This window comes from Filicampus tigris, chromosome 3 (genome assembly GCF_054856515.1).
Source record: "Filicampus tigris isolate MCC_2025a chromosome 3, RoL_Ftig_1.0, whole genome shotgun sequence".
NCBI classification, from domain to species: Eukaryota; Metazoa; Chordata; class Actinopteri; order Syngnathiformes; family Syngnathidae; genus Filicampus; species Filicampus tigris.
Genome location: NC_141219.1, coordinates 27,198,773 through 27,218,037, shown reverse-complemented (window position 1 = coordinate 27,218,037; position 19,265 = coordinate 27,198,773). Strand labels below are relative to the sequence as shown.

Below are 19,265 nucleotides of genomic sequence, written 5' to 3'. Positions count from 1 at the left end.
GTATCCAGAGTACTGTGAGGATGAGCATGGTCCTAATCACAATATGACTGACTGTCAATAACTTCAATAATTTTTGAATGTTGGCCCAGATTTGGCTGCTAAAATTTCAGATTGTAGTACCGTTCAATATGGAGATTATGTAAATAGCAATCCGCAGTCCATATTGCATAAAAGTAAAAGCAAACAATTTACGGACTGTTACGATATAGATATGTCATTAAAGCGGAAGTCAAGCCAAACATATTTTTTAAGAATATGTTCAATACAGGCCCATTAGTTGAAACACAGGATTCTGTTTAATATTGTGTTTTTGGAATATGATTTAAGTCAAGCAAGTTTATTTGTATAGCGCATTTCATGCACAAGTCAATTCAAAGTGCTTACGTAAAACAGCAATAGCATTACAGAAAGAGAAATAAAACATTAAGAATTACAAAAATCAAAATCACGAAGAATAATTCGATTAAATGATTAAAAGCGAGATAAGTAAAAAATGAAATAAACCATACCATGCAGATTTCATGCATAGGCGCATGAAAACTTTACTCTGGTCTGGACAAGATGACCTGAGTCCTTGCATCTGAGGGCCCTGCTGGGTTTATATTCTTTGAATATATCATAGATGTATTCTGGGCCTAAACCTCCCTGGGATTTGTAACCAATCAGTAGAGTTTTAAAAACTCATCTGTAAGTGACAGAAAGCCAGTGTAGTGACTTTAAAACTAGTGTAATGTGTTCAGATCTCTTAGTCTGGTTAAAACTTTACCTGCAGCGTTCTGGATGAGCTGCAGCTGTTTAATGCTCTTTTTGGAAAGTTCTGTTAAAAGGCCATTACAGTAATCCAGTCTACTAGAGATGAACGCATGGATGAGTTTCTCCTGGTTTTTCGGGGAGAGAAAACTTTTAATTCTGTTGATGTTTTTCAAATGGTCACATTAAGCAACAAAATCCACCCATTTTTAGCCATCTCCGGGGGCAGCCATTTTGTCACTTCTGCCGACTGAAAATGACATCGCACACCCTCACAGCTCAGATAACAACCAATCATAGCTCGGCTTCAGAAAACAGGTGAGCCGTGATTGGTCGTTAAAACGGGTGGATTTTGCTGCTTAACTCATATTTCATATTAATCATGATGCCTTTTTTCAACTAGTGGGCCTGCATAGAACATATTCTTGAAAAAAATGTTTGGTTTGACTTCCCCCTTTAAATAAAACTGTTGTAAATAATATGTCACCTACATCTGTAATCTGTCATTCAAAACAGGCCGTGTTCCAATGATAATGAGCACAGTTTTACAAATTATAGGCCAGTTTCATTGCTTCCACAGTTTTCAAAGATGTTTGAAAAGCACTTCAATTCTTGTTTAGAGAAATTCCTAGTGAAACATTATATATTAAATGAAGTCCAGTATGGCTTCAGAGCTAACAGTACTACATTAATGGCACTGATTGAAGCAATTGAAGAAGTAACAAACGCACTGGATAAAAAGAAACATGCAATAGGAATATTTATCGACCTCAAAAAAGCATTTGATAGCATAGATCATTCAATTTTACTCAATAAACTGGAGAAATATGGGATCAGAAGGTTAGCTGGGAACTGGTTAAAAAGTTATTTAAGAGAATGAACCCAATACGTAAAAATAGGCGAACATTTATTTGATAAACTTGGTGTTGCCTGGGGTGTCCCCCAGGGGTCAGTGCTGCATGCCCAGCTGTTTAACGTATACATAAACAATCTATTAATTAAAATTAATAATGTTTTCAGATGACACAAATATATTCTATAGCAGTGATAATCATAATGAACTTGTGAGTACAGTAAATACAAAACTCAATAAAATGTAAATGTGGATGGATCATAATAAATTAATTCTAAATGTAAAAAAAAAGTTTTGACATTTGGTAACTATAAAAGTAAACCGGAATTGACAATACACATATATAGTGTACAGCTAGAAAATGTTATAGCGGAAGTCAACCCAAACATATTTTTAAAGAATATGTTCTATGCAGGCCTACTAGTTGAAACACAGCATTCTGATTAATATTGTGTTTCTGGAATACGAGTTAAGCAACAAAATCCACCTTTTTTTATCCATCTCTGGGGGCGGCCATTTTATCACTTCTGTGACTAAAGATGATATCGAAGTTGCTCAGGGCTTAGATAACGACCAATCATAGCTCAACTTCAGAAAACAGGTGAGCCATGATTGGTCGTTAAGAGCAGGATGAAGTGACTGGGGAGAGGGAAGTCTGGGCTTTTCGGCTTAAGCTGCTGCCAATATGACCCGATGCCGCATAAGCGGAAAAAAATGGTTGGATGGATTGATGGATGGATGGATGGATGGATGGATGGATGGATGGATGGATAGAAAACAACCTATGCTGCTATCATTTTAATGTGTATTCGTTATTTTTGCATTGTGGTTGCTTTGGTTATCCTTTGTTATTTGTTGTCTCCAGAGATGGGCATGCCCTCCCAGGAACAGACGCCCATTTTGGGGACAGAGGACGATACGTTTTTAAAAGACTAAGCAAGGACAGAAGTGGGTTTTCGTCCATTCCTGTAATTGTCCCTAGCTGGGTCAAGTACCGACGGACGCCCGTGTCATTGATGACAGAAACACACAGGTGGACATTCCGTCAGATTGACGGACCTTTAAAAATAGACGGACTGATGAATGACGGGAGTGGGTTTTCATCCGTCAATGTAATCATCACTAACCGTGTACGTCAGTGGTTGTCCGTCAACCCATCACTAACGGACCGTTAGTCAGTTACTGGCGCACACTCGTTTTTCTGACATATTTTTGGGGGACTGACTGACGGACCAACGGACTTCTGATGGACTAAACGGTGGAGTTAAATGACGGACTGACTGATGGATGGACAGGCTGACCATTGTAATTCAGTTCATCACAACAAATGACGGACTAACGAATGACGGACAGTACCCTGGCCACTGACGGATAACGAATGACAGACCAGCAAAAATGACAAAAATGCCCACCTCAACACGGCCAGCCTGTCTTCGCATGTGTAATCCGTCACAGTGGTCCCTCATCTGAAATTTTGGGGGCGCATTAGAAAAATTTAGGGATGCACACTGTCCACACAAGTTCACTTGCAAAATATTCACTCCGCTCATTTTCAATATATTATTGATAAATGGACTGAAGTGTGGAGCAGAAGTTGATTTAAATTAAAGTATTTAAATATTTATTTATTTACAAATTTACTGGTCGCACATTTTAGGTGCACAGTCTCAAATTTTAGCAGCAAAATACCACTACAGTGTTCAGAGGCAGCCTGTAGTTCATATCTATCATGTATCTTGTGGTTGTTAAATTTCTGTGTTAATTTTGTTGTGTACCGGTATGTTCAACTAGAAGAAAAGTAAAGAAACTCAAGGTGAATTTGATCATTTACCTTCATTCATCGGATGAAAAATATAGGCATGTATTTGCAAGAAAAAGTATGAACCCTTTGGAATTTCAAGGATTTCTGCATAAATTGGTTAAACTGTAAAAATGGATCTAATCTCCATCTACAGTAGGCTACAATAGACAAACACAGTGTGCTTAAACTAATACCACACAACTTTTTTTTGGGGGGGGGGGCTGTTACAACATGTAAATATTCATAATGCAGTGGAAAAAGTGTTGTATGTGTGAACCCCAAGGCTAGTGACTTTTCTGAGCGCAAATCAGTCAGAAGTACCTTAAGTCCAATCAATGTGGAGGTGCAGCGTTCCCTGCTGTTTTAATAACACAGCGGATGTTTGTTTGTCTCTGTGTGCCCTGTGATTGGTTGGCAACCAGTTCAGGGTGTACCCCACCTGCTGCCCGAAGACAGCTGGGGTAGGCTCCAGCACGCCCGCGACCCTTGTGAGGATAAGCAGTATGGATGATGGATGGATGGATTTTTCACTGGCTTCATCCACGGACAATGAGTTCCCAGACGTTGTTGTAACTGCATTTCATTTTCTTTGCAGTCTTCTTACTTTCCTTAGAGTCATCCATCTTCATTAATTCATCACAAATTTCTGGAACGAGTCGCTAAAATGCTTGTTTTTGTTTGTTTTTGGTAGACGTACCTTTAAAAACAACTATTGCCTGCCTGTGCGCCTGGCTGTTTGATTGACCGCATACCCCTGCCTCTCACAGTCCCGCACACAGTCACACTCGCCCGAACCCCCCCACCCGCACACACACACAGCCCGAGACCCGCCCCTGTAACAACCTCCACTGTGTGTTGTCTGCTCTCCTCACACAGACGTTTAATAAAAAACAAGATTTTAGACGCACATATGAAAATTGGTGCCTGCCAGACATAGGGGCCAGCCGAGTCAATTTTTTTCATTAAAAATCATTAAAATGCGGGTCAGTCCCTCCCAAATCGGGACATATGGTCACTCTACCCAATGGAGATGTAGTTTCACCTCAAAAGAGTGATTCACACCAGACATTCAAAAATACTGCTTGACTGAAACACTTTGTAGAAAGGAATAGTCCCAAATTCGTCATGACAGTTGTATAGGTCTGCTCTGCAATTACTAGAAAGGTTCACATACCACCTGCACTGTGACTTTTCCATACACGATATGTTCATGGGAACACATAATAGTTTGTGTCATATTTGTTTAGGAAAACTGTCTTGGTCTATTGATGTTATTTTAAACAAAGATCAGATAGCATTTTACAATCTCTGCAGGAATTCAGGAAATTCCAGGTTTTTTTTTTTTTTACAAATGGACATTTTTGTACTCACCCCACAAAAGCCTGTCAGTATTGTGTGTGCCTCAATATTTACCTACATGAGAGACTGAATCTATTACTATGTACAGGCCAAAATGAGTGTTCCTCATACTTTTTATGTAGATGTAGGTTGGTGTGTATATACATGTGTATACACACATGTTACTGCGTATATTTACATAGGTTTGATCCTAAATGTAGGCCGTCAATGTTATACATTAATGGCCACAGTATGATGCTTAGTTTTTCTTCTAATTAGGTTCCAATAAGTCCAAATGGCAAAAAGAAAAAAAAATGCAGGTAAAAAAACAGCTTGGGCCTTAGGAGGTTAAATGCCAACCAAAATGGCACTACTTCAATGACCTGCATGTATGCTGTGTAAAATTTTCTGCAGTGGCATCTGAAAACCAATAGGTGGCTGTAAAGCTACGTAAAATGGATGTACATGTAAATCAACTCCCAACTGAAAGTATTTGGACGAATTATCTATCCATCTATCCAATCCATCTATCCATCCATCCATCCATCCATCCATCCATCCATCCATCCATCCATCCATCCATCTATCTATCTATCTATCCATCTATCTATCTATCTATCTATCTATCTATCTATCTATCTATCTATCTATCTATCTATCTATCTATCTATCTATCTATCTATCATTCATTTTATGAATGTAAACTAAACATTAAGTATAGTGCTGGTTTGAAGTGCATTCGGAGTGAAGTTGTTGTTTTCCCTACGGTCTTCGAAGGTAGCACCGCGGCGCGGCAGAGACAGTGAAGGGTTAACGTGTAATAGGATGAATGGATATTGTGGCGTGCAGCATCTGATTACAGACGCCAGTCAGGATCGTGGAAGGAGGACATCTCACTAGCTTGTCGTTCAAAACGGATTCCATAAAGTTTTAGCTGTAAGCACAGCGGAACAGCATTGAGTATTTCAACCGAAGAGGAGAAGACACTGAGCCTACTAACATCTTAAAGTCGGACATAGACGTGGTAAACATGGCCGAAGGTGGACGCCGTCGGGTAACAGTGGAGTAAAACTTGAGATGATGTCGCACTTGATTAAGGTTTACAATTGAAGACAACACAAGGATAGACAACGACCGACTTTGTAACATCTGACTGTTGAAGCGTTCGCTTAATTGGGAGGGAAGCAACTGCTCGTCCCCAGGTGGAATTTCCTTCTGGTTTGTTTCTCCAGCTCGGAGGCAAACAGGTAAGCAACTTCACCTGTTGCCTGAGCGCAACGGTGACAGCGCAACTCTTGTACTATCGTCTTGGAAAATAACAACAACAAATAAAACGTGTTTGTGAAGCCATAGAATCAGATCCTCTGAATCAAATGCTGACATATGGCGCTTGATGACGCGTGTTCTACGAAGACTCCTGTGATGTAGTCCTTTAGGCACTGGTTCTCTTAAATTTGTCTTATAACCATGCAGTGATCACCATTATAACAGATAAAGCCGACGTACGATACATGTAATGTGTGCTTTAGTGTTTTTTGGGGGGTAACTAAACTATAATTATAAATGACAACATGCATGATGATCATGCAGGTAGCATATTTAATCGACCACGAGCTGCCCTGGCTTATTAACATATTAAGATGCCGCGGGCAGTGTGACGTTTTCATTTAATTTTCAAATTTTGTCTTTTCCCTATCAACCAGTTGGAAAAGTACAAGTGGAACTCCACTCTAGGTAACGGCTTTTGGTTTCTTTGGTTTCTTTGGTCTCACAAGAAAATAACTTCATTTTAAGAACGTTATTGTAAAGTGTATCACCGTGGCGAGTGGCAGCATCACCTCATTGCCAGCAATTGTTGCAGAAAGTCTTGTACAAATTGAGCCAGCTACATTTTTTTGCCATTTCCGGCAAATCATGTTTTCATATGGCTATTAGTTTTGATGCAGGATTAGAGAGTTGTACTACTTGATTGATATCAGGTTTAAAACTTACGTGCAATGCTTACAACAAGAGATTACAAAGAACGTAGCGACGAGATGTCAATGGCATTCAGTGGTAGTCAAAATAACTGCAGGTGAAGTGGGTGTGGCACAAAAAAAACCTTAACTGTGTGTGTGTACAGTACAATTATGTTTATTAAGTACATGACCTCTAAAACTCTGCTCAGAAAGGCATTTAGTCAATGTCATAGGTTTTGGTGTCCTCAAAACATGTACTAGATAGTCTGATATCAGGAAGAGAGTGCAATCATTGCCAGACATGTCAGTGTGCAAATGCAAGGACACAAGCTTCCGTTAAATATCTGCTACCAACAGATTTCGTCAGCTTGGCCTTTTTTGAGCCAGTGGTCTGTAGTCTGATTGGAATCCATGTGGGAGAGATTGGGAAGCCCTGACAATCCCTGGTATAAAAGCTGGATCTGTACAAGGGGGTTAGGTAAAATCCTCCTCCAGCTTCAAGCCAGTAGAATTTTGTGGAAACATGTCAATGCTTGAGTTTATTCCCACCCAGTCTATCAAGCCTCTGGTTGGCTCAGTTAGTCCACATGTCAGCCATGTCTTGTCTCCCAGTTTCTTCGCAAAGTGTCTCACTTTCGCAGCACATAAAAGAAAAAGAAAAAAAAAAAAGCAAGAATCGTTTGCCAATGTTGTACACAGAAGTGCAAAGTGTTTTCTTGGGTGAACAGCAGGACAATCAGATTCTGGGTTAATCTTTGCTAGTGTTGCATGCGACATGTAGCGGATTATGCCAAGCCACCCTCAGCCAGAGTCTTTCTGAGTGTGGATGGCGCAGAGGCAGCCCTGGGCCACTCAATGTAGTGCTGATGGAATGAAATGTGCTGGGAGAACAGCTGGATATGTGGGAACAAGGCTGAGCTATCCCTTTCTCTGACTCTCCTGCTGCATTTGCCACTCTCTACTGCCGCTTGTTTATTTCCAACCTCAGATCTAACACCGAACTGTTACAAGCTTTTTTTTGTGTGTCAGAGAGGCACAGAGCCTCAGGCTGTCAATGCTAACAACTCCATTATTCAGTACTGTAATATTGATGTTTTCTCGAGGGTTCAAATGGATTAAAGCCATGTATAAAACACAATTGGGCACAAAACCCTAGAATAATGTTGCGGCGTAATTGCGCGCCTTTTGCAAACTGTTGTACCAAATGACAACTTTGGGAAATGCTTCAGGTTGTTCCATGAGGTTTGACAGAAATATAAAGCCCTCAGGCAGTGACTCCATTCAAAATGTGCATGTTGTTAAAATTTTTTTTGATTGTCACGACCAGCTCATCATTTGGTAGATATTGTAATTTGTAAACTACAGTTTGGGAAGTGATGTAGTAGCGCTTAATTTATTTTGAGATACTTTAGACTAGACGTGTCAAAGTCAAATGGACGGAGGGCCAAATAAAAAAAATTGCGATAAGCCGAGGGCCGGACTGATAGAATATTCATTGAAATTTTTTTAAATGTCCAGATTGGATCGGGTCCTTCGCGCTTGCTGATGATGTCACGCTTTATATTTCTGTAATATATTTCTTTGCCTCTATGTTTGTCACCCCCCCCGGCTGTTGTGTTTTTATGTTTTTAACAAGTGTTCATCAACGTGACATCACGCTATTATGTACAGCAGTTACATGACACAAACCTAAATTATTAAACTCACCTTTTAACATTTACACACAACAACAAACGTGGTGAAACACGGGAAATCTGAGTTTGCTGGCAGAAACAAACTACTAGCTAGCTGTGTCGAAGGAGGAAAAAGAAAAGAAACCACGTCTCTCGCTATCAACACTCATTGCCTGCTCACAGTGTGGGGACATCTCAGCACTTCGTCGAAACTCAATGAATTTATCAAATGCCAACAATTACTCATAATAAAACGTGAGATTTCTTACATGAAGTATTTCTTAATAAAGCGTGTTTTACTCCGAATAACTTTTCACCACAATCCGATTCTGAAAGCCACGAAACAGTGACAAGAAGTCCTCATTCGGCACGTAGACGACCAAAGGACGATCCTCGCAAAAGTAGCAGGTAATGTTCGTTATAACAGCAGCCTGGGGGTGGCAAACATAGAAAGAAATATATTACAGAAATAGTGTAACGAATTGGGTTATCTGTGTTGTGGTCGAACCACAATCCGATTCTGAAAGCCACGAAAGGTGACGTGAAGTCTTCAGTCAACACGTAGAACAACCATGGGGTGGCAAACATTGACGCAAAGAAATATATTACAGAAATAGTGTGACGAATTGGGTTATTTGTGTTGTGGTCGAATTTGTGTCTTGCCAAGTTGTTTTGTTTTCGAGGTTAATGAATGCATCGTGCGGCTTGCTGGATGGGAGGGCATGCGAGCCAGAGTAGCGGAGGACGAAGAGGAGAGCCGTTGCTCTTATTTAACTGAACGGTTGTCGTACTGTATTGGCATGGGCTGCGGCCCTTATTAACCGGTTGGACTAATAAAAACATGATAATTAAACTACGTCTGTGTTCTTGTAAGACGCTACAATATATTTTAAAGCGTGACGTCATCGGCAGGCGCGATGAACCCGATCACATCTGCTACCCACACCGGCGGGCTGCGGGCAGGATCTAATAATAAAGCAATATTATCCCAGTGACAGGGGCCTTAGAAAACCTTCTTGACTTTGACATAGGTGGTTTGGACAGTGAAGGGAGAGAGCCTCACCTGGCGCTGTGCAAATGTACGCACATTAAACTCCTGGGAATCCTTACGAAAAAGGCTGTGGCTGCATTATCAGCAGGGTTGACAATGAGCCCATAACTTTCAACCAGGCGGACCGCAGATGTGTGGGTTTGAACCTTGGACAGCATATTGAATGTCACTTTCGACGCATTAGTTAGGTTTATCAAAAATAGTAATTTTACAGTTTATTTTATTCAATAATGAGGTGTTGCAATTTCCAAGCTTATTTTAACAATATAAGTCTTATATTGTTTATTTAAGCATTTTTTCATGAAGAATGACATTATATTATAATGTTTTGAACAGGAATTAAATAAACACAAAGAAAAAAGTATTTTATAATGTTCCATATTGATACTTAGTGCGAAACATGGGCCTCTTTGGATAAACATGCGTCACTAATTCGCTTGTCTCTAAACAAAGACAATTAGCTACCTGCTGCTGCTGCTGCTACCTGCTGGTTTAAAAGAGTACTACAATGTAGTAAAGACATGATTACGCTGCCAGGCGCTAGACCGCATAGGCACACAACTTAGGCAATATCTGACAATATCTCACGGCACACCAGTGTGCACGCAGTTTGAAAAACACTGTTCTAAGGGTAAATGTTCAATGTCACTTTTTTTTCACACCGATACCAATACGAGTATTCTTTTTGAGTGCACACCAATATCGATACCAAGTACCAATACCACTATGGTTTTTGATACATACAGTTTCAACTAACACAATGAAAGATACTGTCAATGTGCACTAAGACCTTTCTGTCTTACTGGCGCACATGATGATTCACTCGTGTCAAATGGCCGTAGTGTAGCACCAACTACTGTCAAGGAAGACTTATTCAATGTCAATTTTATTTATCTATTTATTTATTTTTCCTGAGGTATCGGTGGCCGGTATCAAGGTGAGCACCCGATACCTTGAGATAAGGCCGTTATCAGCCCGATACTGATATTGAGTATTGGTACTTGCCCATCCCTAATTATTTCAATACATTTTAAAATAAAGTTAAAAGACATGAGACACTGTCCACACACATTCGCTTGTGAGACAACAACTGAATAACGTGAAACAATTGGTCTTTTGACATGATTGACCTGCAATGTGGTCAATTACAAATACAGAATGCCTGCTGCGGTCCTTTTACAACGCCTTGCCAAAGCAGGTTATTTTCGCGGCGTGAGTCAACAGCTTTGACCTCCTTCCTACAAGGGCTTGGGGCGTCCCTTGCCCTTTCATTAAACTTGGCCGACAGGCTCTATGTGTGGCATTTCACTGTGACTCCCAAAATGTGCCACCTTCTAACCTCTTCCGAGCTTTATAATGGGCAGAAGCCTTGGGTGTAACGAGTGTCATTCTGCAGGGGCATCTCTCTAACTACATGCTGCTACTCTGTTCAACCATTTTTCATCTTCCTTTCTGCTGTCTCATCTTTTGCCTCTGCAGGCTTTATTTTCTCCTCTGTCTCCCAGGCCTGAGGAGACATCCTTTGGGACATCTGTCCACCTCTGTTTTCATCTCTGGTAAGGTAAGTGCTGTCGGCTCACTGACCTCAAGGCATTCTTAATTTTGTTCCTTTCGTCCTGTAAAATCATGGACTCTCTGCTTTGTTGCCTGCTTTGCTAGCAGCATCTTTTCAATTTTGAGATTTTGTGAATTATTGTGGTTAGTGAGTGTTGGCAGACACTGTGGCTGATTCATCAATAATTATAAAACCTTTGTTTTTTAAATGAAATCATTGTGAAGACTTGCAATCGAATTTTGTCCAGTCAGTTCAAATGAAAGGTAGTTCTTGATGAGTGTGTGCGTGTAACCGGTACCGTACTGTGCTTACTTTCTTCATTCAATTGATCTTGGATCAAGAAGATACCTCTTATGTTTTACCAGATTGCTGTGAGCCACATGGTTCTCAGCTGGTTATTTTAACTTAGCACTGGACTCCTTAGGTCATTTAACAGTACAAACTGGTGGAGGTTCTTCAAACAATTTTTCACCCTGCAGCACCTAGGGTTTTTTCAATTCATTTTCATTCTGTAACAAATTTTCAACGGTCACCTGATCCTTCGTAGTTACTGTGGAAATTTTGGAACCAAACCATACTTGCAACCTCTGCTTGCTGTGCAAAGCTAACCTTGGCTTGCAGTCAGTTCAATCATAGACAGTTGAATTAAATACTTGGCCAGAAAATCTCTCATGTAGCAAAATACAGTATAAAATAGTGCTCCACAATATATAAAAACAAATATTGATATCACGATAATGGCTGTGTGCAATATGCATATCGCAAAGACATACAATAATTTTCGAATTATGTGCTTTTATCTGAATTCGACCAGTCAGATGCTAACTTAAATTGGCATTGCCACCCAATAGTGAGACATTGTCTAAGGGAATTACAATTAATTAGCTAAGAACACATTGAGATTGCTTATTTTGCTGCATGAAAAAGAATCTACCATATTTTCCGAACTATACTTTTTTCCTAGGTTTTGAACCATGCGGCTTATATAAACGTGCGGCTATTCTGTGAATTTTTCTTGCGCTGCTAGGGGCGGTCTAACCTGAATTACAATACAATACAATTGCCATTAATGGGAAGTGACTGCAAGTGGAGGAGTTCAATGGGTGAGGGCGCTATGCACTAGGTTATGAATTAGGTGGCAAGCGGAGGTAGAGCAATAGAAGGTGGACATTAGCTGGAGTGGCAGCGGACAGTGAAATCAAGGACTTTATTTTCTCTTGGTTCTGTTCCTTTTTAATCAGCAAAGTGGCTGCCGTGTTGAAAAGCACTGTTAGGAAAGAATCTGTTCAGTTTCATACATTTACAGTTCAAAATCGTTCTGTAAATGCAGTTAATGTCAAATTTTTCAAAATAGATTGGCGCGGCTTATATAAAGATGCGGCTTATAGTCTGGAAAATACAGTAATTCTTTCATTGGATAATAAAAATTTAATTTCTTTTGGTACATGTTAAATATCGCACTAATGTTGCTATCGCTACAGTCAACATCTATATTGCATGTTTTTCCAATATCATGCAGCCCTAGTTTGAAAGTATTTTTTGGGGCTTGTAAACCAGTCAAAACTACTGTAATGTAGTGTCCTCATGTAATATTTGCAGTTTAAGATACATATATGAAAAGTGTAATATAAGGGACTTAAACAACATAAAACATGAATGTATATTCTTCTAAGATCATCATGAAAGCTACATTCTCCCAGGTTTCCCATTGACATTTTTAAATACTTTTCTGTCTTTGTAAGAATTCAGGATAGCCTGATTGAAACAAGTGGTGAGGAAAACTTGTTCTTGAGCGCTGATACATACTGTAGCTAGATGTGGGCAGAGTTCTAGCAGCTGAAGCACAAAAAAAAAAGGTCAAAAGTGCTTCTGTTTATAGAATTTTGGAAGCCTCCAGTCCATAATAGGCACCTTAGAAACCATCCCAAATGTTGCTGGAATGTAGAAAGAAACCTTAAAAGTATGCTGGTGGAGCCGTGCTTGTACTAAGTGTTGAAGTATATAGTAAAGGAGTACAATAATCAGATTAATGACAGCGAGGTTTCCACTGGGGGCTTATGAGGTCTGGACTGGCCTCTCTAGCCGTCCCTCCCTCCGTCCCATTGACCCACTTTGGTATAAACCAACAGTCATAGTCTACTAGCAGCAGCAAATCTGTTGGGATTGTGTTTTCAATGATATAATTTATATATTTGTCAGTTCTGAGCCACAATGTTGATATTATAAAAACAATAAGTGATAGAAACTTGACAGAGTTTAGAAATAGACAAAAACTGGCATAGATTAGTCTGTTAGGATGCCAACCTTTTTATGTATATTTTCCACTTCAGTTCAGTGTCAGTTAGGGCTGAATGATTTTGGGGAAAAATTGTGACTGGTCCACACTAGCATGCCACTGATTGATGAGCGCGGGGGGTAACAGCCCTTTGGAAAAAAAACGCAAGTCTGACGATCTTGAAATCGCGTTGTCAGAGATCGCGATTTCGGTCCCAAAACGACAAATCGTTCAGCCCTAGTGTCAGTCATTATAGTGGCATGTGTTTGAGCAACATTCTATGCAAAAGTGCACCAAATATTTAGGATGGGTTATGACTGCACCATTCCAAAACTTTAATATTCTCATGGTGAAGCTTGTCTTTAGTTTATTTGGCTATATTTTACTGTATGCTAGGCAGCATTGTCTCTTCAGTTTCAGCTTCCTAGCTTGCAGTTAACCTGATGGTTTAAGGCCAAAATTTGACTTTCTGTAACCGTGCGATGCGCTCATAAAATAAAGGTTGGCACTTTTGACCACAATATCAAAAGGCAGATTGGACACAGAAATAACACTGGCCATCACAAAAAGAATAGGACCTTTTATAGATTTCTCTTTTTCAAATTAATTGTACAGGTTTTTATGTCAGGAAAGTTGACTTTCTTAACGTGCACATTCATGGGTGTGACAGGAGCTGGAACATCTTTTCATAGTTCTCCCGTTTCCAATTAGAGGCAAGTAGGAAAGTACAGAGGCACAGTCAAGCCGAACCGCCAGAGACAAGTGGGCGTCGTCCTCTGGTGTGGTCACGCTCAACTCATGCACATGCACGTCTGCTATGGAGCGTGCATTAAACTCTTCTGTGCTTCAGGGTAAATCCTGAAACTGTCTTTCTCCAAATTGTTTAAATTCAGGGGCTAACCTCAAGTCAACAATTGGGGATCAGCGTTCAAGTACGCATGCACATATTCTTTTTAATTTACGCAACATTAAAAAAAAAAAAAAAGTAAGAAAGTAAATGAGAACCTAGTATCACTACTCATCTATTGACTGGCTTCGTCCTTTGTCCGTTTGCTTTTGATGTGGGCATCACAGTACATTTAACATACATCCGTGCAGTCATTTACTTATGAACACATTCTGTCGTGTAACTTGCACTTTCAGCAGGAGCATTTGAACCTCTTGTCAAAAAACCACACCCTGGCATTCTTATATGCTGTAGTATGGGAAGCCCAGTCACTTCTGTTGAACCTTCCTTAATTAACAATGGCAACGAAATCCACACAACCCTAAAAGTTGTGTGGACACACGTTGTGTTGTCCTGTAGGAGGCACGGGCAGCAATTAGCAGCCCTCAGTAAAGTCAGGTTTCTCATGCACCCACATGTGCTAACATGCTTCTGGCAGATTCCTCTGCTGTTCACATGCCTTCCATTCGCCTCTGAGACACACACACACACACACACACACACACACACACACATGCCCCACGTCATCTTTCAGTTCCTGTGTAAATGTCTAAACGGGACTAGCTTATGTCTGAGACGTGCAACGTGTCTCTTCAAATCTTTGGAATGTTACTCATCCACACATATGTATAAAGCTCACTAGCAATCAAGGTGATTTAGGTCCGACAAAGCCTACAGGGCCTCCTGAAACTGTGAGCTGAACTTGGTGATCTGAATTTCACATTTTGGAGGCTCTGTAGGCTTTGTAGGTTCTTTGTGTGTGTACTCTATTATAAACATCTTGTAATATCTAACGGAAAGAAGTAACTGCATTTACCTGTCAATTTGGATGGGGAAAAATATATTTAATATACAGCAGTATCTGGTGCATTTTTTTTTTTGTGTGTGTAACTTGGTTAAAAGTACAGATAATCCAATGTTTTTCAGGGCCGACACATTACCGATGAGTAGTCAAGGAGGCCAATAACCAATATTTGGAGCGGATAGTAAATTTTTGTAAAAAGGAAAATATTGGCATCCAAATTTTAAAGAACAAAAACTTCAACTTTTAACTTGGAGTTTTTGGTTTAAAACATACGGCCGAATTCATCCTCTTAATGATTGACCGCTTGACAACTTTGCACGGACGCTTTTTTATTTGTCTTGGCTTAAGCTGCACACTAACGTCTGTGTATGTGTGGTCAAACTTCGAAGACACATATATCAAAGTCAACTCTTACAACGGCGGCACATACCCGACAGTCATGAAGACATAAAGACACTTCCTCACACACGCACTCGGACATACGACGGCAGCCAAAACATTGTAAAATGGACAACAGACGTAAACGGTGAGGGTTTTTTTCCACACGTGGGAAGTTTTAAACCATGCGAGGTAAAAAAGATCAAGCTGTAAGCTAGCGCGGCAGCGTTAGCTTAGCGTTCGATGAATCCCTCTCTACCGTCCGCTGTCAATAAAGTACCGTAATGACAATTTAAACCGTAGCCTTCGTGTTTATATCGCAAATGCAATTAGTCATTCAGCCTTACTTTTCAGATTTGAACAATGTTTTATAGATTTATTTTTTTTAAATCTTAGACGAGCGACACTGTTTTAAAATTATAACAAAGGGTTCAGGGAGCTCAGCTCAGCATGTCTTGAATAGTTAAATGGAAACTTAAACATGTAAATAGCTCTTTTAATTTTTCTGTAGTAAATAAAGCTTTCCAACATTTTAAAATAACATATTTGTTTTAATTTCAAACAAAAACAAAAGCTACAGAGTGTTTCCAGGGTCAGCAGCATCTGTTAACTGTTAACTGAAAATTTTAATCAATTGTTCCCTATTAAGTTAGTTTTAAATTGATCTTTTATCAGCTGTCTGATTTTTTTTTTTTTTTTTAAAGGCAGAATATCTGTGCCAATAATCGGCGCTTAGTTAAAACCAAACCAAACTTAATGAAATGTGTTTAGTATTTCAACATTTGTTTCTGGTCTATGTTGTATTGTTTTGGATTGAATCGTGACAAAAAAGAAGAACCAGCAGAAAAATGCTTGTAGGTCTAAAAATATATTTAGTGTATTTTTCTCTGACTTAAGGGTATGTCTCATTATGCCAACCTAGCCTTAACATCTATAGGACTACATGCATGAGTTATGCAAACGGATTACTGTATACAGCCCATACAGTTACATTATACTGTACAATAAATACTGCACATGAATTGTAATGTCATTCATCCATGAAGCCCAAGAAAGATAATAGAGTCGAGATTTGAGGCCTTGAGCAACGGTTGTTTTCATCTCAGGTTGTTGTGTCTGCTGCAGGAAGTTGTCCAGCCTTGAAAGACGGTTCTGTCCAATGACCAAACAGCAGGAAGTGGATGTATAGAGAAGTCAGGTCACAATGAACTATGGGCAGAGTTTGTCATCAGATTTCCGCCAGTGTTTCACATCTGAAAAATATTTCGGAATAGTAAACTTACAACCTGGTTTGCAATAATGTCGTCATTGTTTATTCTGGAATCCCGATTCTCACAAAGAGGTTTCTGTGTTGCTATTGTTCCAAGACTCAGTTTGAGATTACTTTTGTTGATACCTGTGCAAATATATTATGTGGGGTTCATCTCTCCGATTACACAGGTCAACATTAAAATGTAATTAAAGATGGCTTTATGTGACCCTAAATGAAATGTTGACGCTGATTTAAAAAAAAAAAATGTCTTTAATTTTTCGAGCACATTCAGTTTTTGAAATATTTTCTTGCTGGACCGAATTCGATATAAATATGTATCGCGATTGACACGTGATTGATATGAATAGAAAATGCCTTTGATATAACGTTCAATAGAAAACGAACCTGATTGCGGCATGGTGCGTGGTGTAGGCAACGTGCATCCGCCTCCAAATACGAAGAAGTAGTTAAACCACCGAAGAAGCCCAATGGGGAATGTGTGCGGCCTGGTGGCCATGCGCCATACTCGCGGCGAGTGAGCAGCGTAACTTCGTTCGAATAAATGACCAATCGACTCAGTACAACTCTTACAATCAAATGATATTATGCATGATAACTCGATTAAACACCTCCGGATGAAGATGTGGTGTACAAGTAAAGGAGTTCCCTGTCTTTGACATGCTCGCGCCGGTTAGCCAAATCTGACCCTTGGCATGCACTCAAGTTAAAATCAAGCAAGTAAAATACGAATGAACTATGGCAATAGTGAGTCTGCTAAAAAGATCAAGTAGTCCTAAGACAGTTGTTCAACGATAATGCATGCACTGCAAGAGAGTATTAGTTCACTTACATTGTATGAACAGTGAATGAAGGCTAATGTATGTGAATCAACAATACTGCTTTAGGGTAGCACCGAATGCAAATAAGTATTTACAATGCACTGGTGAAGGAGAAACTGCACATTACGCTACATAACGATGTACACAAAAACAGGTAACAGTTTTTTAAAATAGGTTTAAAACCAAATCAACAATGATCACTATTGACTGATAGGAAATACTTAGATTGTAACAGTTTTTCAGACATATCGCCCAGCCCTACTAAGCATATTATGTTTAAAACAGAGTTTATTTAATCTTTATATTCACCATTTTTTTCACTCTTTCATAGTTAGTTAAAATATAATAATATAAGTTCATTTTTCTCTGGGTCACTATTTTCAATAGATAAAAAAAGAAAAATAATTTCAATATATAGCGATATCGACCAAATCGTGATATCATCCAGCCCTTGCTAAACCTAACCCTTAATTCATAAATATTTCTAAATATATTACTATATTACATATAGAGATAGACCAATGTGTCTTTTCTCAGGGCCGATACCGATTATAAGTAGTCAAGGCAATCGATAACCGATATTTGGAGCCAATATTAATTTTTCGTAAAAAAGACAATTTAAACAATTTTTGAGATTTGTAAAATGTACATTTTTTGGGGGGGTATTATTATTACTAAAAAAATGTGACAATATACATCTTTGTTACCAAATTCTAACAAAAAGTTCAGGGAGCACCCAGGGTCGTCAGCATGTCTTATAAAGTGAAATGAAAACACTTAAGAAAAATAACTCCATATAGTTTATGACAGTAAATTAAGTTCTCCAAAATTTCAAAATGACAGAAAATTAAACTTTCACATATCTTTGTCCTGATTCCAACACAGTTTTAAATTGATTTCTTATCGGCCATCTGATGTTTTAAAAAGGCCGATGCCAATATTGTCAAAACGCAGAATATCGGCTCTGATAATCGGCCCGGCCGATAATCGCTCGTTATTTTATTAGTATTGTTATTTGTAATAATTTATTATCATGAAACACTGTGATAGAGAAAAAACAAAGGCCAGATTTGGAATAAGCACTAAAAGAAAATCAAAGGATTTTGCATGATTAAAAGCATTTAGTAAAACTGTGTTGACCAGTGTAATTCAAGCTTAGTGTTGTTTTGTTATAGAGTGACTATAGATGTATGCAAGTGTATTTAATTTCTGTTTCTGCAATGCAATTGCACTCAACTCGTCAACATAAATGTATTTTGGAAAATCTTATCAATCCGTATAGTTTAGTCTTGATTAGAGAAATGAAGTTTAAATATACACATCTGCTGGTGTATGTCATTTATTAAAATACTTTATTCTTTTTTATCTTTTTGTATTGTGTGTTCATATAAATGATATCTTCTTAATCTGTTTCTCCCAGTTTCGTCTGGAGCCGCCATCATTCTGTGCTGTAAGGCTGACAGTAAAATGTCTTCCAATGGAGACCTCAGTGACCTCGGGAGCTGCGATAGCTTCTGGGAGGTACGGTAGCTACAAGACACCAACTGTTCAAAAGCGTTGTTTTTACAACAAATCCCCCGTGCCAGTTCCACCCGAGCCGAGGCCTCGGCTCATTGTGGTCCCAGCACGGTTCACCACTGTGGATGTTTAAATAGATGTGGTGATAGCAAAGGCCAAAACACATTGTGTTTTTAGACCTTACATTGTAGAACTTTCATTTGGAGCAGTTTTGAAAGGCATCCCATGCCTGCAAATGACAGCATTGCTCCGCTGCTTTAAAGTCTGGATTTC

General features: G+C 39.2%; 1 protein-coding gene across 3 annotated transcripts in view; it reads left to right on the top strand.

The window, feature by feature from the left end:
* Positions 1–5,545: 5,545 nt before the first annotated feature.
* Positions 5,546–19,265, top strand: part of pacsin3 (protein kinase C and casein kinase substrate in neurons 3) — a 35,379-nt gene continuing 21,659 nt past the window's right edge. The window contains exons 1-3 of one of the 3 annotated variants that reach the window (XM_086026200.1): positions 5,546–5,989; positions 10,904–10,985; positions 18,895–18,995. In XM_086026200.1, the coding sequence (XP_085882326.1) occupies positions 18,942–18,995 (54 nt within the window). In that variant the 5' untranslated portion in view covers positions 5,546–5,989; positions 10,904–10,985; positions 18,895–18,941. Of the gene's footprint in view, positions 5,990–10,903; positions 10,986–15,436; positions 15,532–18,894; positions 18,996–19,265 lie in introns of those variants that run through there. The other 2 variants (XM_086026201.1, XM_086026202.1) reach the window with 2 other exon arrangements.